The sequence below is a fragment of the Desmodus rotundus genome, chromosome 4 (assembly GCF_022682495.2).
Source record: "Desmodus rotundus isolate HL8 chromosome 4, HLdesRot8A.1, whole genome shotgun sequence".
NCBI classification, from domain to species: Eukaryota; Metazoa; Chordata; class Mammalia; order Chiroptera; family Phyllostomidae; genus Desmodus; species Desmodus rotundus.
In genome coordinates, this window is record NC_071390.1 from 102639662 (window position 1) to 102665941 (window position 26280).

Genomic DNA, 26280 nt, shown 5'->3' on the forward strand with positions numbered 1-26280 from the left:
TTGGTGGACCTTATTTACATTTTTCAAAGTTCCCCTTGGCTGCACTGTGGAGAACAAACACATCAGAGGGCAAAGAGTGGGACAGGGAGACCAGTTGGCAATGCTGTGGGGAGACGGGAGAGACGATGGAATGATGCGCTGCACTGTGGGTGGCTGGAGAGCTGTGGCCGATGTTTCAAAGTTTAGGCTGAGCTCAAAGTCCTAATTAAAGAATAAACAATACTCAGGGAATTCGGTCAGATGCATTTTGCAAAAACAATCTCCTTTTAGAATATTGTTGTATAGTGTTCATAGCCATTTTTCTAGAGAAATGCAAGATCTTTACAGACACACTTTGTGACATGTACTCTATGCGGTAAGTAACAGAACCTGTTTTCTGGCTTCCGGTTCAGAGCTTTGGGAATTAAGTCACCAACAGCACACTCAGTGTTTACAAAAATTCAAATTGGCAAAATACTTTCTGTCCGTGGCCTCAGAGAATGAAGAGCACTGAGAATTGTTAAACGAGCTACTTGCATGGTACTGGTTGGCACCTGCAATGGAGAACCACGGAGGAAGTCCGCCGTGCTCCCTGTGGAGCCTGCTCCCAGCCCCCTCCAGCAGGCCTCAGGCAGGCAGCTCTCCCAGCCTAAAGGAACCTCAGAGACACTGCATATCATACGCTCATCCAAGTTCTGAAAATTAATAGTTCTCCCCAAAACAAAGGAAAATTTGAGTTCCTAGACCAAATGAGATCAGTCAGGGAGTATCTGTGTATACTTCTTTACCTGTTGTTTACTTTGGAAAGCACAAATTATGATGACAAAAACTTTTTTTTCACTCTTTCTTCTTCACAGTATAAGAATGAATGGAAACAGAGAGGTGACTTGTTATCAACATAATAAAGTCTGATTGCCCTGTTAACTATAAACTTTATTTTATTGTTACTGTTTTATGTTCTAGCAAATTAGATTGGCTGTATTTAAAATTGAAAAAAAGATTTCTGTCTGGAGAAACAAACCTCCAATGGGAGAACATCACAGTAATTGCTCCCTTCTGTCTTATGTACCCACCGATTCCTTGGGCCAAAGACTTATAACACTGTTTGTGAACCAGAGAAATTGGATTTTTTAAACTACTCCTTGGTTTTGGATTCTTCTTCACACAGAAAAAAAACAATTATTTAGAAGTGAACTAAATATATATTCACATCTAAAATTATGTTTTAAGTCATAATAAAACTATAAATTGCATTCACGTTTTAAAACATGGAATTATATTAACATTTGCATTTTCTCTAATATTTTCTTTAATGTCTACCTTCAGCTACTGTTTTTACTTTAGGTTGATAAATGCATGATTTTTTAGTGCTCATTTATCATAAACTCAATCAAATTGTACCATTTAAAAAAAAACAGTTACATATGCATAGAAAAATTAACCTGGGAAACAGATGCTTCCCTGTTGAGACCATTTGTTAGAAATCGGTAGTTGCTCCTGAGCAAATAAGTGAGATAAAGACATATCAAAAGTCATTCTTCCATATTTTTCACTTGATTGAAAATTTAGATTGTAATATATTCCTTCACGCCCCCAGAAAGTAATGAATTCCTTCTCCAACCCTAGTGGCCTCCCACTCCCTGTTTAGATATATTCGTGACAGGTGGAGAGTGGTTGGTTAAGTCGCACTATAAACTCAATAGCATCCTCCTCTTTCTCGCTGTTTAAATATTCCCAGGTTAGGGAATTCTTATGACCAGAAACTTTTTTATAATCCAAATGGTGTAAGTTATGGTTTTAACGCTATGGCCTCAGCCATCTCTTAGAAATGGGCGCCATCCACGTCTCCATCAGGGGGAACTCGCTGTCAGGCAAACTCATGTCTTAGACAGTCCACTCAATGAGCAAGGATGGGAGTAGGTGTGTCATCTGGGCCAAAGTCACTTTCCTTATTGAAAATTAAAGTGACCGTATTTAATACTGCCAGAGCCTGTTATATTGTCAGATATAAAGATAAAAGTGAATTATACTTTTAAAAATGAAATCTGATACTCCTGAATTTTAGACAACATATAGGAGACTCTATTGCTTCATTGATGTGATTTCCATTGCTTGACATTTTGTATTTTATAGTCTATTATTTTACTTGGCTTCAATTAGAGTAGCTCCTGGAAGTGATTCTTTTTTTTTTATTTTTATTTTTTTATTTTTTATTTTTATTGTTATTCAATTACAGTTGTATGCCTTTTCTCCCCATCCCTCCACCCCACCCCATGTGAACCCACCTCCCTCCCCCCTCTCCACCCTCCCCCTTGGTTTTGTCCATGTGTCCTTTATAGTAGTTCCTGTAATCCCCTCTACCCACTGTCCCCGCCCCCACCCCCCACCCCCGCCCTGGCTATTGTTAGATTGTTCTTAACTTCAGTGTCTCTGGTTATATTTTGTTTGCTTTTTCCTTCTATTGCTTATGTTCCTGGAAGTGATTCTAAAACTATAAAACTATATAGCCTCAACCCTCTATCCTTTTTGTCTTAATGATACTCTTACAGACCTTGGAGCAACATTTTTAACAGGACCGTAGCAGTTTAACTGCTGCCCACTTTTGGAACAGTGCAGCCCCAGACACCACATTTTAGAGGAAACAGTTGAGTGTGTGCACGAGGCTCTGTTGTTTCCATCAGGTTGGCGTTGGGGACAGGCAAGGAGAAATGCAATAGTAGTAGTTTACATGCAGCAGCAATGAGCAGAGCAGTGAAAGAGTGAAATGTGTAGGTAGGATGTGACTTTTAAAAATGCTTCTTTGTCTGTCTGAGAAGCTACAAGGGATCACTCTTAGGATGGCTTCCTTAAAAGCAGACCATAAGGTGATCACTCCAGTGAAAGTCACTCATTAGGATTGTTTCTAAGAAAGACTGGCAGCGGACTGGGAAGTGGGACAGAGGACTGGGAAGCAGACAAGGGTACAATATCAAGCAGGTCTTGCAGAAGACAGTGTCTAGAGACAGTGCTTCAGAGAGGTCCTGACAGATGAGGCAAGTCTCTGCCCATCCGTCGCTGGCTGAGGGCTGCATCCAAGAATGTAAGTGCCCTGGCTGTTCTGGCTGTCCTTGCTCAGGCAGCCAGAGGGCAGTCCTCCGACAGGGAGACCCAGGTGCGTTGTGGGCTGTCGCAGGGAAAGCACAGTGGAATCTGGGGTGTACAAAAATGACAAAGAGACTCCAGGGGTTAGGGGTGGAGCACTGACGTCGTCTGCTGCAGCACCCAAGAAATGATTTATTTTGGTTCTATGAAACTTACAACCAAAAATATTCCACTGCAATAGAATCCTCCAAGACAGCTAGTAAAAACTCATCCCTATAAAACATTTCAGTTGCTGGGAAACAAAGCACAATTTCTTTCATGTAGATAGCAAAATATATTCTCCCCGAATTACATAAAGTTTATTATATACTGAAAATAGGAAATATCACTCCCCCATTTTCAATTAGGGGCTTAAACAGAAGAGAAACAAGGCCAACTGTGAGTTTAAACCCAAACACAGACTCTTCTCCCTAGATTTCTTGTATTTTTCTGACTGATAGAAGATGATATGAGAACAAACAATGAAAAAGACATTGAAGATCTCATTTAATTTGTTTTTTATCTAGTTTATTTTTCAATTACAGTTTACATTGATTATTATTCTGTACTAGTTTCGCATGTACAGCAAACAGTTAGAAAATCATGTACTTTACACAGTGGCCCGCTGCTACTGCTTCAGATACCCACCTGGTCCAGGCATCCCCAATCCCCAGTACTGGTCCTGGTCCAGAGCTGGTCAGGAACTGGCTGCACAGCAGGAGGTGAGCGGTGGGCCAGGGAGTGAAGCTTCTCTTGCATCATCTCCTGAGCTTCGCTCCCAGTCCTCTCCCTGCCCCTTCACCCCACCCCATCCATGGAAAAATTGTCTTTCACAAAACCGGTCTCTGGTGCCCAAAACATTGGGGACCACTGATCTGTCCCCATGCATAGTTACCAGGATATTATTGACTCTATTCCCTACCTCTGCTGTAATCTACATCTCTGTGACTATTCTGTAACTATAAATTTGTACTGCTTAATCCCTTCACCTTTTCACCCAGCACCCCCAAACCTCCTCCCCATGACAACTGCCAGTCTGTTCTCTATATCTATGAGTCTGTTTCTATTTTGTTTATTTTGTTCTTTAGATTCCACATGTAAGTGAAATCATATGGTCTTTGTCTTTCTCTCTCTGGCTTATTTCACTTAGCATAATACCCTCTAGATCCATCCATGCTATTGCAAGAAGTAAGATTTCATTCTTTTTTTCTGGCTGAGTAGTATTCCATTGTGCAAATCACAGCTTTTTTACCCACTCATCTATTCATGGGCACTTGGGTTGCTTCCATATCCTGGCTATTGTAAATAATGCTGCAATGAACACAGGGGTCATATATCATTTAAAATCTCCTTTATGAGTTTTCAAGACTAAAATGTTAAATATATATTGTATCAAAATACAAAGGTAACCGCCCCCACCCCGCACCACAAGAAAATACTAAGTAGCCAGAGGAAACTGAGACATGCTTGCTTGATGGTGTTTTCTTGGTGCACTGGTTCACATGGTTCTAAATAGGAGATTTTTAGAGCGTGAGAAATTTGAAGAGATGATGGTGGTGGTATAATTTCGGCATAATTTCTAAAATGTGTTATTTCCTTTACACCATTTTAAGATTGCCCTCTGAATTCTAAAAATGCTCTGTGTTCCTTGACAGAAACTATAGCATATTAGAGCATGTGCAAGTATATGTATGAATGTTCGATATTATCATATGATGTTATATTTATGCAATATCTTTCTTCCAAAGCCTCGGGGCATTTTATTGAAATAATCATCTTTGTCTTCAGCTATCTTTTGATCCAAAGTTCTAAGTTTTAGAGGCTTATAGACATTGAAAGCAATCACATGGCCTGTCTCCAGCACTCAAGAGTGTCGTATTAACTGTATTCATTGTAGTGCCTACACTGGGTGATCACTTACAAAGCACATATGCTTGTCTCATTTTTTAATTATATTTACTTTGGATATGTTTTAATTTTTTATTAACAAAAGTCAAATTTTTCTTTTTAAAACACTTTAGTTACACGTGGAATATTCCAGTTAAATGGACTGAAGATAATGTGCCGAGTATTACTTTCTACAATAGGTCAGAAACAAAAGGTAATTGTCATCAATTTATTTCTTCTTTGGACTAATATAATACATTAAACTGATACAAATGTAAAAACTAACACTAAAGCTGGACTTACAATGCAAATTGCAGCTAGATGAGATATCTTAAATAATTTATTGATGTGTACAAATACTTACCTACCACCATGAGAACTTTCCTACCTTGAGATATTCTTTTTATGATTTACCACGACTGACACGGTATAAACGCCCTTATTCAAAGGAGAAGTGTCACGTGCTCGACAGTTGGAAGATCAGTCTATGTCGTCTCCTTTTCTTTCTTCCTTCCCTCCCTCCCTTCTTTCCTTTCTTCCTTTCCTTTACTTCTTTATACCAGATTAGTAAGCTACTGAATTTTTAAAAATGTTATATGACAAGCCTGGTTTTTTAAATGCCGTTATTAACTTAGACCTACCATTTTCCCGAATCAACATATTGGAATCTTCAAATTATCTCTTCTGAGATGTGAGTAGTCATTAATGGCTCAAGACACTACCAGTATCTACATCCACCCACCCATCCATCCATCCGTCCACCCATCCATCCATCCATCCACCCACCCATCCATCCATCCATCCATCCATCCGTCCTTCTGCTGTCTCCCTAAATGAATTACCTGGGACTTGCCTGTGTTAAAATTCAGCTGTGCCTGTTCTGCTCACCTAAATTGAAATATATGTATTTCTGTATCCTGTCTCCATTGATTTGCCTTTCTTGGAAAGTTTTACTTATATAAAAATAAGGAGAACTTACAACATGTTGTTTCCTTCAAATCACTGAAAAAATAATATAAGGCATGTTTTAGCACCCATCCCAGAAGAATCCTGCTTTTTATACTTTTACCACTGTATTTGTTATGTGTTCCCAAACCATTGCTTATCTAAGACATGAGACACTTCTTCACCCCCTCACACTAAGACTTGGTTTCAGAATAGCATTTGGTAAGGGAGGGAGGTGGGTTTGGCTGGGGTGGGGGGAAGTGGTGAGGGGAAAATGCAGACAACTGTAATTGAACAACAATAAAATAATTATTTAAAAAAAGAATAGCATTTGGTATGAAATTTCACCCTTGGCTTCTCAAGCATAGAAGTATTTAGATCACCTATCTTTTATTTGCGTATATCTATTTGCTCCTGCAAAATATTCTAAAATATTAGTTAGGTATTATTTCCCCTGGCATTAAAATTTTACTCTATTTTCAGTAGATTATTTATAAAAACAGCTTTATTGTGATAAGATTCACATGCTATGCAATTCACACATTTAAAGCGTACAGTCCAATAGTTTTTATTATATTCATAGGTACGTGTAACTATCACCACATGCAATTTTAGAACATTTTAATCACCTCAAAAAGAAACTGCATACTCTTTAGCTGTTAACACCTCCATCCTCCCATAACCCTCACCCTAAGCCACCACTACTCTACGTTCTGTCTTTATGGATTTGCCTGCTTGGGAAAATTCATGTGAAAGGAATGGTGTAGGTAGTATTTTGTGACTGCATCTCACTTAGCATAAAGCTTTTGAGGTTCATTCCTCTCACAGCTCGTGTTAGTATCTCATTCCTTTTTATTGCCAAGTTATACCCATGTCATGTCAATACAGCTTTTAAATGCCTAGCTATCAGTTGATGGGCATTTTTTATTGTTTCTGCCTTTGGACTCTTTTGAGCAATGCTGCTATAAACACTTGTGTAGAAGTTTTTATGTGGATAGAGTAGGTTTCTTCACTTTTGGTTTTTTTTTTTTTACTTTCTTTATAAATTGTTTTTGTGATTTTTTTTGTACTTTTACTGTAATCTCTACCAGCTTGCAATTGTCCAGCTAAGATCCTTTTTCTGTGGCTCTTACAACACAACTTTCTCTCAGTCATTTATGCTACGATGACTTTAATTGTTGTCATCGACAACAATTTAATTGAGTGTTTCTGAACTCCTCCAGAACTCCCGGATCAATGCCATTTCGTCTTGGTGCTTTATGATTATGCTGTGTTTGAGTGCTAGGTTCTATTGTTTCTGAACTGTCCTCGGATCGTTTTCATACTCGTAAGCACATTTGCCAAAGGAAAATTGAGAATCAGAAAGAAGACACCTTTAAAAATGTGTAATAGCCCTGATTAAAGGCATAATGAGGCCAAGATTCCATTGGGAGGTTTTCAGTAGATTTGGTTTAACTGTTACCACATATTTTCCCCATTGGTCACTGTTGGTTAACTGAAGGTTGGAGAAACATCTTGGAAACTGCTTGATTTGCTGTGTACAAATTTAAAAGCATGAATAATTGATTTACACTGACATAATTTGCCCATAATTTTTATAAAGTGAGGTTTCCACACCGTGAATTTCCCAGATAACGAAAGCTTACTCAAGTGTTGGTGTGGCTCAGTGGATTGAGTGCCAGCCTATGAATCAAAAGGTTGCTGGTTCAATTCCCAGTCAGGGCACATGCCTGGGTTGCGGGCCAGGTTCCTGGATGGGGCAACCATGTATCTCTTGCACATTGTTTGTTTCTCTCCTTCTCATTCTTCCTTCCTTCCTTCCCCTTTCTCTAAAAACCAGTAAATTTAAAAAGTTAACAACAATATTTATATATATATTATTTATATATAGAACATTTGAATAATAAATTTCATCTTTAATTAATTAAATAAATAATCGATTCTTTCAAGCAGGTATTTATTGAGGACTAACTATGTGCCAGACACAGGGATAGGCATGGAGACAAACTGAAGGGGAAAGTAGCGCAGTCCTTACCCTGTGGCACTTACTACTTAGGGAGGATGTGGACTCATCAGCAGGCAAATATAATATTGCGTCGTAAGTGCCTCCTGCAGTGATAGCCAAGGGTGCTCCCTGGAGGAGCACCGGCCTAGATTTGGGAGTTCAGGGAAGGTCATAAAGAAAGAAAGAGACATCTAGGCTTAGAGTTAGGGGGCCTAAAGGTAGAGTTTCAATGGGTGCTAGACTTGCCCGAGTGTAGGCAAGAGCTGTGCTCTGGACGGTGGATACTAGCATGAAAGTGGGAGAGCAGAGGGCTCTCCCAGTAACTCTCCTCTGTCCGTCATTAGTTAACACGTTTTTTCCCTATAGCCACTGACTCATCTGTCTCGTCCCTTTCCATAGAATATTCCTTGAGGAAATGGAGCTTGTCTTTTGTTGTTTTTCTATATCTCCTGCATGTACCTAGTAATTGTTTATTGAATGAATGAATCAATGAATCAATGAATTAATTAATAAACTCTAATGCCCACAGAGCTTTGAGGACAAAACCTATTTTTATCAGAAACTTCAGAATCATGACTAGTCAGTCACTTAGCCAAAAGCAAACTAGTCATCTCTTCCTACCTCAAAGTGCCTGCTCCATTCTTAGGCTATACACTAAGTTCCTGTTTCCTGTTTGGGGACACCCTCAGCTCTCAGCTAAGTGTACTGAATAGGCAATCAGCTCAGGTTACCAGCCTTACCTCTGTCCTCTTGGCTGCTTTGATGACTCATCAGTTAGAAATTTCCCAGGCAATGGTGGGACTTCCCCCAAGGTCTTTTATTTACTTGCTATATAAAACAAAAGGAGAGAACCTTGCCCTGAAAAATCTCTCTTCTTGCCATCTGTCATGTATTTTTTGCTGTCAGTTTTATTAATCCTTATTCCTAGTATTACTACCTTATATTTTAAACAGCACCATTGCTGTTTAAGTTTCATGTGATTTGTCTTTTCTTTTTAAAGTAAATTATAAGCTCCTTGAAGATATAAACTACGTGTCAGACTTCTTGTCTCCTGCCCACCCCGTTCCCAACAGGGTGCTGTGCGCATCTGAAAACTTGCTAAGAGTTTAGTAAGTCATTGCTTAATAAAGGCTTGCTCGCCACCACACTGCTGTGCTTTTAGAGATGACCCGTGCATCCTTCATGCCTCTGTCTTAGGTATTACCTGCTATTTGGGCTATTGTCAGTGCATCTACCTTTAGTAGTATTCCACCTTTTTGTTTTTAATCTCCCGCTTTCTAACATTTAGAATAATTGAAGGTTATCACATGATACCTGATAACTGATCTTGCTAAAACACAATATTTTAAAATAGGCATTTCTCAACACATAGGATCTTGGAGAGGGTCTAGGGCATAACCCTTCATCAGGACTTTGTGATGCCTGATTTCATATTTGGGAACCCATTCTGGATGGTGTAGATGGCCAAATTCTGACTACATATAAATAGAATATTACTAAAATTTGATGGTAGTCATATTTAAATTTTTCATATTGAAATAATGATGGGAATATATTTTAAGATTTAATAACAAAGAAAGAGCAAGAGATGTTCTTTATTCTTTCAAGTTGAGCCTTATGGAATGTTTAGATTTTGATTGGATCATTAATGATTCAGTTTTGCAGGTTTAGAAGCTCAGTTTCATTAATTCAGCCCTGGTCAACCAAGTCTTGGAAGATTTATTCACATAAGTCAAGAGTTTCAGAACATTATTTTATTATTTACACAAATAAGAATATGCTTGCCAAGGTGAACCAGAATACTCATATCTGGTAATGAGGTTATCTCTTTCCAGGAAGAAAGTTTATTTAATAAGGATAAAGGGAGAACTAAGGTAGATCAGTTATTTAGAGCTGTCGTACTGTGGTAGCCTGATGTGCTACATTAACCAGGGGTGTCTAATTATTTAATTTAGAGGCTATTAGTAGTGACTGCATGAAATAAAAATTTCTTGTTCATGCAATAGTCCAAGAGAAGTTTTCTTGACTTGCCATCTCTCCTAGGCGGTTGTCCCCCATATAAGGACTTAGAAATTATTTTTTTACTTCTTATGGCTCCACCTCCCTCCTGGATCTTGGACTCCCCTGCTGGATCTTTGGCATTTGGTCCCATGACATGAGAAGATAATGAAGGCACCAAACCTAGAAGGGCACTTACTAGTTTTGCCCACGTTCATAGCCAGTTTTCAGTCGTGTATTGCCGCCTCACTGTAAAGTAGGCTAACAAATACAGTGTAGCTGTGTACCCAGGAGGCAGTGGGAACGGTGTGCTAAGTAACTGACAGGTCTCTGCCACATACACTGTTCTCTATAGGAGCAGATATGTCAAAAGGCCTGGAGCACATATACCAGCCCACTAGGTACCTGGTTCCCTGGACAGACTGGAGACACACTATCCTTCACTGTCCATCCAACTCTTCTTTGCAATTACACCTTCCCCATCGCCAAAATCACAGCCCATGAGAACCTTCATCAGGATAGCCAGTTTTCATTGTTCCAGATTCCTGTTTATGATATGTTAAATATTAATATTATGCCTTTCCTTTCTGGGAGATTCTCTAGGCCATGTGCTGAGTTTGAGGAGGGACAGAACCATTAACACTTTCTTGAATAAGTAACTTGGTGAAGACATTGCCACAAATGGATAAGCGATGCGTTTGACAATGTTTCATGTTAGTCTTAGTTTCAGAGATAGAAATTTTCTTCTTGACCCCGAATCCTGATAGTGCATCATCCTACTTGAAATTTTTAGCTCCCCAGCACAATTTGTGTGTCATAAGTAAAAATTACTACCCTTTACCTTTCAGCTGTTTTACTATTGTGTGATATACAAAATTTAATAATATATAAACTGCCATTTTACACTGAAAAATAATTCACATAAAAATGAATGCAACACAGCATTCTTATAGCCAAAGAAAAAGATATTTATTTTCCTAGAAATCTCAGGCTATCACAAGTTGTCTAGTTGTCTAAAGTTTGTTGTAATTATTTATATAAAATAGTACATTAAGGAATTATTATGTGTGCTCTCTTACCGAAATCTATTTGGGTTGAAATTAAATAGCCACTGCATGAAATTTGGAAATGGTAGTTATTTGTGCTCTATATCATCTAAGAATAATAGAAAAAAATTTTCTAGAAGGAGCACCTACCCAAAAATTAATTCATTCAATGTGTAACACTTTTGTGCATAAAATTACCAAGAAACAAAATAAGTAATTCATAAATTGAGTGATAGAGTATCATGTGACCATTAAATTTACATTTTCATGTATAGAAATCAAAATTGCAGGTGTTTACAATATAATTCCAAATGAAAAAGATTACTAATTATAAAAACAGTAAGGTTCCATTATGTGCATTTTCTGTGCATGTGTGTGGAAGATACACATTCATACAGAAGATAAAAACATGTTACTTCCATTCTCTATCTGGAATAAGCATCAGTATTTTAGTCCTGATTACTTCATTATGTAACTAAACAACCAACAGTATTTTGCTGTTGACAACTGTTCTGAAAGTAGCATGAGCTTGGAAAGTCTCTAACTACTAATTTCCTGGATCTCAGCTTCCTCATCTATAAAGTGAGAAAAATCACAGTAACTTTAGACAGGCTTAACTAGGTATATATAAAGCACACTAAAATACTGCAGTATTTAGAGGGATTGCCAGGTACTTCTCAATGTTATTTATATTTGCTTTGCTATTTATAGAACTGGAGGCATATCCCCTTTCATAATAAGGGGGATAGTTACCATCTGTTGCGCACATAACTATATGACCAACACTTTACTGTGTTATCTTATTTAATCTTCACAACAACCCTGTGAGGGAATTTTATCCCTATTTCCCTCATGGTGAACTGGGACATAGAGAAGTCAAGTGATTTGGCCAAGATCAAACCACTAGTAAGTCACAGAGCAAGGATTTTATCCTTGATCTGTCAGCCTTGAAAGTCCATGCTCTTTCTCCTGTAACGTGTGGCTCTGTGCTTAGCAAGAGGCTCTCCTCCTGATACAAACATTCAAAGTGAATGTTGCCCAAAGATTAGCTTCCTTTTAACAACTTGTCCATAGGAGAATGACAAAGAAAGAAATGCTACATGAGTGAGGTAAAAGTTTATAATTTGTCAAGTGCCTACTCTGAAAGGTCCTAGAGAAACTTATTGTCTTGTTGAAGAGGGTACAAATACATTATGAAAAACTACGGTGTCCTGGGTATCTTCTAAACCATGCAAATACTTCCAAAATTTAAATCACCTTTCCTCCCAAACTGATGCATACTCCTCTGTTCTCTAAGGGCAAATTCATTATTCATGCAGTCACGCAAGCCATTTTCCCACTGGCTGACTCTCCACATCAAGTCAGAAAGAGAATTGTGCTGATTTTATCTCTTGTATACATCATCTCTTTTCTATTTTCATCATCTCCACTTTAGGGGAAGCCCTCCTTCTCTCTTGCTCCACATTACTACAATGGACTCTAGAATCTCCTTCCACTATGTCTCTCATACCACTATCAAAATTCTTTCTAGAAAACAGACTTAAGCATGTCGTTTCCCTGCCAAAAGGTCTTTACCATCTTACCATCCTCAGAAGATGGATTCCTTAACGTGGCTTCACAGTGAAGCCCCAGCCCGTATTTCCAGCCTCATCTCCTATTTTCCAGTACCACATTCTACACTGTCAGTACACCAAACTATTTGCAATTCCTCAAATATACTAAGTAATCTCACACCTTATTTAAATTGTCCATTGTCCATGCAAACTATACATATTTATTTAAAAGTATAGGAGTAATCCTAACAAATCTGGTCATGTCAGAGCATAGCTATTATGTGAAGGGTGTATTTTACCTAAAACATAAGTCTGTGTTCCTTCAATGGTGAGCTCCTGAAATCTATTTACTGGAGCCTTGTATAAATAGTGGGTGCTACTTTAAAAAGTTAATTCAGGGGACTCAAAGAACTTGTATGTATAACCCATGGATGTGAATTAAGGGGGTGGGAATGCTGGAGGGTTGGGGGGGCAGGGTAGAGGGGGAATAAAGGGGGAAAAGTTGGAAAAACTGTAATAGCATAACCAATGAAAAATACTTTTAAAAAAGTTAATTCAGAAAAATCTATTGATAAAAAAACATGAATGTAATCAATTGAAATAAAGTAGAAGACTTTACAAAGATAAAATTGGAAGAGCAAGCATGAAATGGATTATAAAGTCAAAAATGTCACATTTGGATTTCAGTTCTAGCACAAGTCTTCTTGACATTTTAAAAGGTTTGCTGCTTCTCAAATCATCCTGCATAGCAATAGCCATTTCCATCAATTTGAATGTTGATTTTAATAAGCAAACTATTCTTTGAAATGTTTTTACATGTTTGTCCCCTCCCCAGGCTGTTCCAGTGAATATTCTTTGTATAATTAATCCATCACGACCTCCTTGTTTTTAGGCTTTGTTTTCTTTTATTGAAGGATTGATAAGCACAAAATTATTTTACCCCTTTGGTAAGCTTCTGCCAATAAAATATACAAATCACAAGTTACAGGACACTTACTTACATTTCTTTTTTTTTTCAGTTCACAGTGACATTCTAAAGTTGGGCAACGAAATAAGAATTAGGTTTTGGGGTTTGGATATAAGTCAAACTCAACAATTTGACCTAATATTTCTTCTCTTTTTTCTTTACCCTCTGGGCCTAATTTCTCTGTGTTTACATTATATGCAAATGTGTTTCTCATTAGTGTTTATTTACTACCACAGGAATCACTTTGAACTCTTCTAATGTTAATGGCAAGGTTTTTCTCAAAATAAACCCAGATCACATTGGGTTTTATCGAGTAAACTATGAAGTACCAACTTGGGACTCGATAGCTACCACTCTTAACTCCAACCCCAAGGTAAGAAGAGTAGCAATGACTGTGAGTTGTTTTGTTTTTGTTCTAAGAAGAGCATCTTAACACTTTAAGCATCCCGTTTCTTACCTCTTTTTCTTCCTCTTTCCAGGACTTTTCTTCTGCCGATCGTGCAAGTCTTATTGATGATGCTTTTGCCTTGGCAAGGTGGGTTTTGGAATGAGATTAGATCACTTAAAATACTGTGGATTTTGTCATAAATTTTCAAAATGAATTACAACAAATTTAAGAATTAATTTTAGTTTAACATATCCAAAGCCACTATTTATAACATTGTTCTTTTCTTTAACTCATGTTTTAAAATTCATAGGAACCTCATAGCCAGAATGCCGATGATACCCTTAACATCCACACAAAAACTCACCCACCTTGTTGATTCTGACTTTGTCTACCTCAGAGTCCTTGAGCTAATTAGGAATGAAGTTTGCAAATGCTCAAAAGTACACCTTCCTAATTTGATGTAAAAAGACAAACAATGTGTTTTGTAAACTCAGTTCTGTGAGCAGAAGCCCATTGTAAGATTTTTATGGCTGGAGTCATCAAATATCGTTCAGGTCCCTGGAGTAAGGAGAATGAGACACGGTGTGCTAGGATTGTGCAGAATTAAAATACCATTAGGAAATCTGACTCCTTTTTCATGGCCTGAAGGTAACCTACCCTTAAAAAAAATAATTAACAAAGACTGGGAGAATGGAGTAGTAACTATAGTAACTCTAAGGTTGGTTTTTTTTTCAGGTAGTCTAACATCAGTAATTCAATAGGTATTTGTTGAATTTGTGGCACTTTTGTGGGAGCTGACCTTTTTGCTGGCCGTGTAGTGGCTTCATGCTAGATATGAGCTATGTACCGAGATTGAGACGCAACTCCAGTGCATGCTCAAAAAATTGTAAAAATGCACCCACCACTGATTAGTGGCAACAAGGAAGCATTTAGAAAAGCTCTTCTGAATTTGTAATGTGGAGTCCCTTTTAGGTAATAAACACTATGATTCACTTTATTGAATCTCCAAGTTTAATCTCCTGGGAATATAACAAATTAATGATAGTAGTTGCCCCTTATTTGTGGTTTGCTTTTCATAGTTTCAGTTACTTGAGGTCAACTGGAGTCTGACACATAACTTTTATTACAGTATATTGTTATAATTGTTCTGTTTTATTCTTAGTTATTGTTGTTAATCTCTTACTGTGCCTAATTTATAAATTAAACTTTATCACAGGTAAGCATGTATTGGAATATATATATATTCCAATGTACAATGGAATGTACATACATACATACATACATAGGGTTTGGTACTCTCCACAGTTTTCAGGCATCCACTGTGAGTCTTGGAACATGTCCCCTGTGGAGAAGGGGGAACGATATTGTATTTTCATTATATTACAGTAAGTCAGTCACTTATTTAATAAATATTCATTGAGCACATTACTCTGTACCAGGCACTGTGTAGACCTGGGAAATTATAATAGAACCATTAGAAATTTTTTTCGGAAAACTCTCCTGTGAATATATAATGACATTTTCCAAAGCTTAGCATCTTTGCTGTTAAAAATTACACAGATCTGTGATGCCGTTATAGCTTAATTCCCATCACGGCCCAATGCACACAGTTCTTTTTGCTTTAAGAAGTGAAAGCCACTTGAACAGCTATCTCGGAGGAACCGTGTATAAAGCAAATAACTCACACAAGTGAAAGACTTTCTTACATTTGCTCAGCTCCTTGGCCATAGCCCCATAAAATTTTGAAGAGCTGCGGAAAGGAAGTGAAACAAATTTGAAAACCAAAAAACTTGAAGAATCGCACAAAATCAATCCAGAAAAGACCTAAAATATGGCCTAAGCTATTGAGCTGTCCTCCATTTCCTTTTGCAACACGTGAGCAAAACAGGACTCCGAGAGGAACACAGTCCGCCAGTTTTAGCTAGCGACGCATCCAGGCCAGTCTGAAACCTTAGGAGGAAGAAAAGGAGAAATGTTTAGTGAAATAGGGAAGTGCTGTGGTAGGACTAGAATTTATGCAGTTCTACTCAGGTAGAACTCAGGTGTTCAAAAAGAAGTGTAACTACAAGATATCATGTTGCATAAGCGAGACTAAAAGGGCGCATCTAAAAGTAAATGTATTCTTGCTTCCCTTGTCCCGAATTTGAGGAGCTAGGCCTCTTATTGCCCTGGATGGAATATCCAGCCAGATACATTTGTTAAGATAAGGTGTAAAAATTCACCCGGTCACTTTGAGTCAGTCCCCCAAACGAGCTCAGTTTGATGATATGCCCAGCCCAAAGAAATCATCAAAGTTGCCAACTTCAAAGTTTCTCCCAGCCCCCAACTCAGGCCAGCTTCAGCCCAGCCACCTGCAGGGGGCACAAGGTGCTTGATTTCCTCTCCATTTCCCTGCGTGGAACATCTACTTCTCACCCATTACGCTGCCTCTGGTCCGTCCAGCCTTAAAGCAAGGAGAGCAGGTGGAAGGAGGAAACTCCCGACATGCTGTCTACTTTTGCTCCTCTCTGAACCTTGAAGACGTTTAACACTGATTCTTCTTGTGTGGTGTCTTCATGGGTTGTTGCTGCTCACACCCATTTCATGGCCAAGGGTTTCTCCTGCAGTTATCTTGAGGGGCAAGTGACTACCTCTGACGCACTTCTGGTCCTTAGCAGGCATTCATGTATCCTTTGCCCTGACAAAGTCTGAAAGGACAGGCCCCTCCATTGTCCCACTACTTCAGTCTGAGGTCGTAGCACTAGCCAAGCATGGCCTCTTATTCTTTAGATTTCTCGGGGTAGGGTGTCCGACACCAGGCCGCCATGCCTCTGAGCTCCAGGATGCACATGTAAAATTCTTCAGGTGGTCCCATGAAAGGCCCCTTTCTTAGGCTTGATGTGAGGGGACAACCTCACAGTAGTCTGACAGCACTCCCAAAGCCCTCTTCTAAAATGTCCCTCTCTCCCGCTTAGTCATTCACCCTCTCTACTAGGATGGTGGTGGCTTATTAGCCAAGGGTCACAAAACCTGTTTCTGACCATGTTAGCTCCGATTTTGTGGGCTGCATCTTACTTTGGAGGGTAGGCCAAAGGGCCGAGTTTTGGGTCCTTGCCAAAGCTGAGGCAGAAAAGAATTCTTTGTTGTATACCTGTTACAGTAGATTTTATCCTTTTCAATAGCTTATGTTGTGCTCTGCAGCCCACTGTGTGCTAAAGCCAGGAGAGGGGTCAAGACTAACAGAAGGGAAAGCAGAGCTGACTAACAGGCCCATGGTGGGGAGCAGGAGTTTCTGGGTGAGGGAGGAATGACACAGAGGACGGCTTCAAAGAACACCTAAGCTGATGATACAAACAGAATTCCGGCCAAGTTTAAAGGATCAGTGGCTCCAGTGCAAGGTGAGGGCCAGGTTAGCAAATAAAGACCACCAGGGGGGCATCAGCCATGCCAGGATGACCGGTTTTACCATTTTATAGGTATTTGCAGTGGTGCAGAGGACAACACAGAACTGGATAAGCAATGTTCCTGCCTCCTCATGGGCAGTGCTTTTTAAATAATAGGGAGAAGTAGGCAAATGGAGAAAGGTAAAAAGGTTTGACTGTTTTAAGCCAGAAATCTGAATTTCACTGGCAAGTTAACATTGAGAGACCAGATACGTGGGAACTTTCCAAGCTCTCCACACTACCCTAAGGCTTTGTTGGACATGAGCACGTGGGGCCAGCTCCATCCACCCAGGCAGGCACCCCTCTCAAGTGTTCTAATATCCCCTTCCAGAGCCGTGTGTAATAAGACACTATGCTTAACCCAGGCTTCTCTGAGAAGGACCATCCAGTCACACCCAGGGGAGCAAAAACAAACCTCTGTTACAGGATTCCTCACAGTTCCTGCATGCCTCGGCCCGGGACAGGAGAGCATGAATTCTCTCGGAGGACCCCTTTGTCCTCTTCTCCATCGAGTTTGGGAGGAACTTTCTTTAAGTCATAGCCTCCATCCTCTCTACACTATGAATTATAAGAAAATTCTATGATTTGAGTCCTTCAGGCTGGGTTCTCACTGTATAATGGAAGATTATGGAATAAAGAAAATTCTCAATCAAGTCTGGCTTTCAGAACTGCTGTTTGCTATGGATTTAAAAAGAAATGAAACTTGAGACTCAATGTTGAATAAGGATGCTGTCTTAGGTAAAGTTCCCTAAAAGCAGAGTCTGAAATGGGAGGTTTTGTACACGTGGTTACTGACACAGTACTCTCTCGAGGCAGAGAGTACATGAAGCAGGATGGAACAGGAGGAAAAGCTGAGCAAAGACTTGATCTCATCTGGAGCCTGGCGTTGTCAGATTCTACCAGAAAGCTACGAATTGTGCCACAGAGAGGGATCAAGTACAGGAACCCAGGATGGCGTGTTGCATTCCTGAATCCGATGATTGATTCGTGGTCAGGAGTAAGGGTTGTATAACCTCTTAGGCAAGATAGATGTTTCTGGCCTGCAGAAGGTGGCAACTGTGAGCCAACACAGAGCTGTAAAGAGATACGGGTGGGGCACTATAAAGTCTCTGTTCTAAAAAACCTGTTCTTCACCTGTGGTCCCGGCAGTATCAGCGTTGCCTAGCAACTTGTGAGCAATGCAAATGCTTAGGCCCTACTCCAGACCCATTGAATCAGAAATTCTGGGAATGAGACCCAAGAGTATGATTCAACCAGCTTTCCAGTACTGCTGATACAGTCTTAATTTGGGAATCATGGTTCTAAATGGTATTGTTTTTCCTCTGAGGTATCAAATACCACTGATCCCATGGGTAGGAGCTGCAGAGTAACATGGCTTGTAGGAAATGAAAAATGCATTATCTTAATTCTCAAAACATTATCATCTGTAATATCAAGCATCAAAAATGCACTCCCATTCCAGTGTTCTGTCCATATAACTCAGACTTGAAGAAAACAAGTGATACCAAAGTGGAACTGTTGCATCGCTATCAAGTATACTGGGAAAATAAGACACCAGGGAGAGATACTGGTTTTTCAACATTGGGATACATAGTACTTACTCGGGGCCTCTAATCTTTGGATCATCAGGTGTATAGTGCCCAAATAACCAATTCTTCTGGTCCTAGGAACCAAGACCCTTCTAATCTCTCCACCTCCCAGGAATGTGCAGCCCACTTGATTTCTGACCAAATTATCTGCCGTTCTTTCTAAAATTTCACTAACCGCTTTGCTAATTTGATCCTCAGTGCAACAACTATTCTTCAGCACTATCGTAAGAAAACACTGATTAGATGTAATCGTTGCTCTGTCCTCCTGGGAAAATAGAGAATGATTAAAATTAGCAAATTATCAAGTTTCAAATGTCAACACAACGTTCTACAGCTTTTTAGTTAACACATATTCTCAGTAAAATACTCTATTTCTCAATATTATTTATACTTTTATTAAAGGAGACTGAATGCTCCAAAATATAACTCCTAAACCAGATCAGGAACTGAGACAAGAAGAGAAATCAGCTCCTTGAACTGAAAAGAAAACACCGTATCATATCTCATTATTAAAAATCATGTGATGCTAAAAATTTTTATTCTTGTCTCTCTCTGATACTAGTTTGATCCTCTAATCAAACTCTTAGGGAGAAGTCAAGGTATAATTACATTATTCTTTATTCACAAAATGACCTCAAACATAATAGCACTCAATGCTTCAGTATTACTAATTCAATAATTTAAAATGTATTTTTAATGGAAACTTACAAATATGATTTGGAAAAATAAGATTCTCATAAAATTCTTTCTAAAACCTAGGCTAAAAATTGAACCATGACAGATTTCTAAGAGTATGATTTCAGAAGATTGTAGAGCTCTTTCTAAGGAGGAAGAAATGGGATTCTTTAAACTTTTCAATGCCAATAGTAACTTCAAATTTTCTGGAGCAACAAAGTTTATTTTTATTTAGTCATATTATTGGGCAATCTGTAAAACAGGAGATGTTTTATGGGAAATATAAGTTCACTTGGAATGTTTTAAGCATTCAAGATTTGTGAGTACTGTTATTCATGTTTATTATTCATTTCAAATGCAAGTAATTTCATTCAGATACATTAATAATGATGTATTTATCTATTATAATTAGTTTATAAACCTAACATTAAAAAGTTTCTATTCATCAATATTAACCACATAGCTGAATGACTTTTGTTTTATCTCAAATTTTGCCACAGATTTTTCAAATGTACATCTTAATGTTCTATCTTTCCATTTACTATTGAATGTTTGAAAGCATAATACATCATTGTAAACAAAACTATTCGCTTAAGCTTCAAAAATACATAAATTTTCTAAATTGTGTAATAGAAGGATTCTCATTAACATTGAAATCTGTAATCCCCATATTAATTCTTTCAGTTAAATGGAAGCTAATTAATCTTTTTAATTAACTGTGGCTTGTTTTTCCTTTTTTAGAGCTCAACTTCTGGATTATAAAGTGGCTCTGAACTTGACCAAGTATCTCAAAATGGAAGGGGATTTTTTACCATGGCAGAGAGTCATTTCAGCTATAACCTATATTATTAGCATGTTTGAAGATGATAAAGAGCTATACCCTATGATTGAGGTGATGTTAATTGTATATTGTATGAAAGTAAATGTTTAGTCATTAGCAGAATAGGAAAATTTCTGAGAGAAGGAGCTCCTGGGAGATAAAACATAGCTTTCTTGCCAAGTGAGATCAAAGGAAAGTACAATGACTTGATGAGTCGAAGCAAAGAGGTGCTATTTTTTTCCATTTTTATTTTATTTTAAATTATATTTTATTCATCATACTATTACAGTTGTTCCAATTTTTCCTCCTTCTCCCTACTCCACCTAGCACCCCCCACTCCCTCAGGCAGTCCCCACACCGGTTCATGCCCATGGGTCATGTGTGTAGGTTCTTTGGCTACTCCATTTCCTATAGTGTACTTTACATCCCCATGGCTATTCTGTAACTACCTATTTGTACTTATTAGTTCCCACACCTCTTCACCCATTCCCTATAACCCCCACCTATATGGCAACCATCAAAACACTCTCTGTATCCATGTTTCTGTCTCTGGTCTTATTGTTTGCTTAGTTTCTTTTTTATACTCAATTGTTGATAGTTATGTATTTATTAACATTTTATTGTTCATAGTTTTAATCTTTTTCTTGAATGAGTCCCTTTAACATTTCAAATAATAATGGTTTGGTGATGACTAACTCTTTTAGTTTTTTCTTGTCTGGGAAGCTCTTTATCTGTTCTTTGATTCTAAATGATAGCTTTGCTGGGTAGACCAATCTTTGTAGGTCCCTGCTTTTCATGACTTTGAATATTTCTTTCTTGCCAATCCCTTCTAGCCTGCAAAGTTGCTTTTGAGAAATCAGTTGACAGTCTTATGGGAACACCCCTGTAGGTAACTAATTGCTAAGATTCTCTCTTTATCTTTAACTGTTGGCATTTCAATTATGATGTGTCTTGGAGTGGGTGTCTTTGCATCCATCTTGTTTGGGATTCTCTGTGCTTCCTGGACTTTCATGTCTATTTCCTTCACCACATTAGGAAAATTTTCTTTCATTATTTTTTCAAATAGATTTTCAATTTCTTGCTCTTTCTCTTCTCCTTCTCGTACCTCTATGATGTGAATGTTGGGAAGCTTGAAGTTTTGCCAGAGGCTGCTTACACTATCCTCATTTTTTTCTTTTAATTCTTTTTTCTTCATATTGTTCTGGTCAGTTGTTTTGTGCTTCCTTGTGTGCCAAATCATTGATTTGATTCTCAGCCTCCCCCACTCTACTGTTGATTCCCTATACATTATTCTTTATTTCAATTATTATATTCTTCTGTTCTGACTGGATCATTTGTTGCTGTTGGGGTCCTCACTAAGTTTCTCGAGCATCCTTATAACCAGTGTTTTGAACTCTGCATCTGATCGATTGTTTATCTCCATTTTGTTTAGTTCTCTTTTTACAGTTTTGTTCTGTTCTTTCATTTGGGCCATGTTTCTATGTATTTGGTAGAGCTGCTATGACTTCCTGTCTTGGTGCCATGGCCTAATGTAGTAGGTGTCCTATAGGGTCCAAAGGAACAGAAGCCTCCGCTATCACCCAAGCTGGGTACTTGAAGTGTACCCTTCATGTGGGCTGAGGACACCCTCCTCTTGTTGTTGAGCCTTGATTGCTGTTGGCAGGTCGATGGGTGGGATTTACCCAGGCCAGTCAGCTGCAAGGACCGGCTATGACCACTGACCACCAACCTCTGACCTCTGTGTAGGATCAGCTGTGCAGGGGCAGGGTGGTAGTACTCTCCTATGATCTTAGCTGTCCAATGGGAGGGCAGGCTCAGTGGTTTCCAGGGTGGTGCAGGACAAGGTCAGCCCCTACCTGTGTTCTGCCTGAGCTCACTCTGCCTGAGCTATAAAGCAATCTGAGGTGGCTGCTGCTTGTGCTGTACTTGGAAGTCACAGGTGAAGCCAAGCTGTGACTCTAGGGTGACTGCTGCTAGTGTCCATCCTGGGGCCACTTAGCAAGAGGTACTGGGGCTTTAGGTCACTGAGGACAGCTGTTGCTTATTTGAGAGGATTTAGGAAGTTGTGAAACATGAGCCAAGACCAGCCATTCATATGGAAAAGTAGCTTCGGTGGGCACATAAGTTGGGTGGAATAGAGTCTTTGGGGATCTCCAGAGTAGGGCAAACAGTGTTCACCAGGTTGACGGAGTATCAGGTATGGCACCAACCTGTTGGCTCTGTGGCTCTCTTTGGCGAGTGTTCAGAAAAGGGACATGGTCTCTGCCTGCCTTTTTGTCTGGGTGAAAGCTGTTCCCCAGCTTATGCCTTGATGCCAGATACTTCAGTTCCTCCCTGTATGCCACGAGTGCCTTTCAAGCTGCTACCCATGCAGAGGGAGTGAGTCTAAGTAAGTCCATGTGTGGGTTCTTAAGAGGAACTGCTTGGGACTCCAGAAGTTTCTTCCACCAACTCAATCCTCACTTTTTTTTTGCAGCCAGTAGTTCTGGGAACTTTACTTCCTGGCACTGGAACCATGGGCTGGGGGTCTGGTGTGAGGCTAGGATTTCTCACTCCCAAGATATCCCTCCCGAGTTTTTATCCATCATACATGGATATGGGACCAGTCTGTTCTGCATCTCCACCCCTCCTACCAGTCTGGATAGATACAGTTTCTCTTATTCCATAGTTGTCAGACTTCCATTCAACTCAATTTCTGATGGTGCTAAGTGATGGTTTTTCTATATTTTAGTTGTAATTTTGATGTGGTTGTGTGAGAAGGTGCGCCGTGTTTACCTATGCCACCATCTTGACCAGAACTCTGCTATTTATTTTTTCACCATGAAATGTATCAATATTTCTGGTTCAATAAGAGCTGAAATAATAAATCACACAGAAGAAAACACAGGATCTCAGCCTTAGAGAAGATTTTATGAATTTGACCTCAAAGGCAAGGGAATTAAAGGTATATTTTAGCGTTACAAGAAATACAATAATTAGTATTTTATTTAAAATAGGCTACATTTTTCGCTGATGGTGTGGCTCTGTTGATTGGGCATCACCCTGCAAAGCAAAAGGTCACTGGTTGCATTCTGTTCAAGGCATCTGACTGGGTTGCAGGTTTGGTCCCCAGTTGGGGCGCGTATGAGAGGCAACCAGTCAATGTTTCTCTCTCACATTGCTCTTTCTCTCCCTCTCTTTCTCCCTTCCTTCTCCTCTCTCTAAAAGATAAATAAAACCTTTTTTAAAATAGGCAACATTTTAAATCATAGATACTAACTAAATCCTATCTTTTAATGAATTCTAGGTCAAAATGAATTTATTCTTTCCAAAACATAACATGATATTTCTTTATTATTACTATAGTTATTTTTACATTGAGATTTTATTATAATATATTCTAAATACTTTGCTTTGTGATTTCTGTAGCACTTTGGCAAGGCACTTGTAATTTTAAACAAATTCTGGATTAGAATCTCTGTATCTTCCCCTTGGTAAATGAAAGAACTTGGACAAATGATTTAATATTTGTGAGTCTTAATTCCTTTGAACAGTAAAAATGTCAGCACTTGGCTGCCTATGGTAATGGGATAGTTAAGATTATATAATATAAACAACCTTTGTAAATCCAAAGGCAATATACAAATATTGGAATAATATTATTATTTCATTAATACTTGAGCGAACTTCTCAGTGCAGCAAGTATGTCAAGTGTTACTCTATTTCTTATAAGTGTTAAGTAAGAAGTGGAAATTAAAAGGGGCTTACCCAAAGTTTTATAAAACACTGGAGAATGTTCAGGATGTCATTATTTTCAGGATTGAAGCAATATTACATTGTGATAAGAACCGAATACATCTCTTTCCTAATGACAGGCCCAAAGTTCTCTGAACTAGTAGGAAAAAAGGTTAAAACTGGGGGGCTGTAGATTATAATAACTGAAAGACTGTTGATAAATAATGAATGATTACTCATTGTACGTGGTACTTTTATTTCAGGAATACTTCCAAGGTCAAGTAAAGCCAGTTGCAGACGTTCTGACTTGGAATGATACTGGGGACCACCTCACAAAGTGATTTTTTACATTTTTAAAGCTAATATCCATTCAATATCTGTTTGTTTTAAGTTGTGTTGAAAAGTACGTCAGGCCCACCTTTGTGTGTGTTTGTTTTCTAAGGTTGCTCCGTGCGTCTGTGTTAGGGCTCGCCTGCAAGTTGGGAGACAAAGAAGCCTTGGACAGTGCTTCCCAGTTATTTCAGCAGTGGCTCACTGGGACTGTAAGGTGACTGTTCACCATGTTTTCATTTCTAGAAGACTTTAAATTGTGAAACAAAAAATTAAAATTTTTGAAACACTTTTTATTCTTCTAGGATTCCTGTAAATCTCAGGCTCCTGGTGTATCGGTATGGAATGCAGAGCTCTGGCAATGAGACTTCATGGAACTACACTCTCGATCAATACCAGAAGACCCCATTAGCTCAAGAAAAAGAAAAACTGCTGTATGCATTAGCATCCGTGAGGAACATTACTCTGTTGTCAAGGTAACTTTTAGCTTTTTTTCCCCCACTTCTATGAATGATATTTGATGGTTTTTGTGTTACAGTCTCTTATAGATGCTATTAAAGTATATTTTTCCAAGAAAATCTATTAAAAATTATTTTCCCTGCAAGAAACAATCTATCTGTGTAATAGTGGCTTAAACAGTAAATACACGTAATCTCATGTGAAAAAATTCAAAAGGTAGATAGTTTTAAGTTGTGAGCAGTGGTTCAATATTCACCCAGGACCTGGGCTCTTTCTTTTTCTGTTCTGTCATCCTCAACATGTTGGATGTCTCCTGACCGCCAGAGTTCCACACATTTTGTCTTCCTACATATACTCCTATGTTCAATGGAAGAAGGGCAGGAGCAAAAGAGTTCCTCCTCACGAGGCTCTGTCTTTTATGTTAAGAGATCAGTTATCTCCACTTCCCCTCACAATCCAGAAGTGGGTCACACTTGATTGTTCTTGGTCATACACTGGGTCTATCACATGATCATTTGTGGACGAAGATGAACTTGAATTATCTGACTGGCTTGGATCAGTCAGGCTACCCTGGAGCTGGGATAGGAGTCTAGCTTTCCTAGGATCAAGGACAGCTTGACCCAAGCCCAGAACAAAACTGGCGTGTCAGCAGAGGAGTGTCTGCCAGAATATGCATACGCACACAAATAAAGTGTATTTACATTTCATTCAGAAGGTATAAAGGCTTCTTGAAGCTCATCTGTGAATCTTCTACTCCACACCTATGCCACAAGTCAACTAACTTCTGCCTTAATGCATTTTTTGCCTAGTTATGGTTTCTGAGTTATTTATTAATTTAACCAAATCTTATGTTATTTCTTTGTATAGATTGTGGGACTAAAACTGAATATGATATGATATATACCCTTGAAAAACTTAAAGGTTCATGAGAGAGGCAGAATGTACATTATAAATTACAAGTGCAACAACCAGTTTAGGATGACTACCAGAAACTGTTTATACCTGACAGGGCCAACAATGCACCATCACCATCTTGCTTCAGGGCTGTGTGTCGATTCTGCTCACTGCTCTAAGACAGTCTATCAAGAGCTTGATCACCCTGACCGGCCACAGAACATTACATTGATCTATTACTTGGATGGCATTGTGCTGATTGTATCTGATAAGAAAATTAGCAAAAACTTAGATGCCTTGCTAGACTCTTGTGAACTACAGGGTTAAAGGTAAATTGCACAAAAATTCAGGGGCCCACCACTCCGGTGCAGTTTCTGGAAGTTCAGTGGGCTAGATCATGTTGAGATATACCCTACATGTACAGCCATGGCATAAATTTAATAAAAATCTATTGATTTGGTCACTTAATCTAGTGATTTGGACTTATTT

The 26280-nt window shown here is 38.7% G+C and overlaps 1 protein-coding gene across 1 annotated transcript in view; it reads left to right on the forward strand.

The window, feature by feature from the left end:
* ENPEP (glutamyl aminopeptidase) overlaps positions 1 to 26280 on the forward strand; it is an 87995-nt gene that overhangs the window by 52900 nt on the left and 8815 nt on the right. Inside the window, exons 11-17 of the mRNA XM_024551066.4 lie at positions 5121 to 5200; positions 13737 to 13873; positions 13980 to 14035; positions 20316 to 20466; positions 24372 to 24445; positions 24551 to 24655; positions 24744 to 24914. Coding sequence (XP_024406834.2) covers positions 5121 to 5200; positions 13737 to 13873; positions 13980 to 14035; positions 20316 to 20466; positions 24372 to 24445; positions 24551 to 24655; positions 24744 to 24914 — 774 coding nt within the window. The remainder of the gene's footprint in view (positions 1 to 5120; positions 5201 to 13736; positions 13874 to 13979; positions 14036 to 20315; positions 20467 to 24371; positions 24446 to 24550; positions 24656 to 24743; positions 24915 to 26280) is intronic.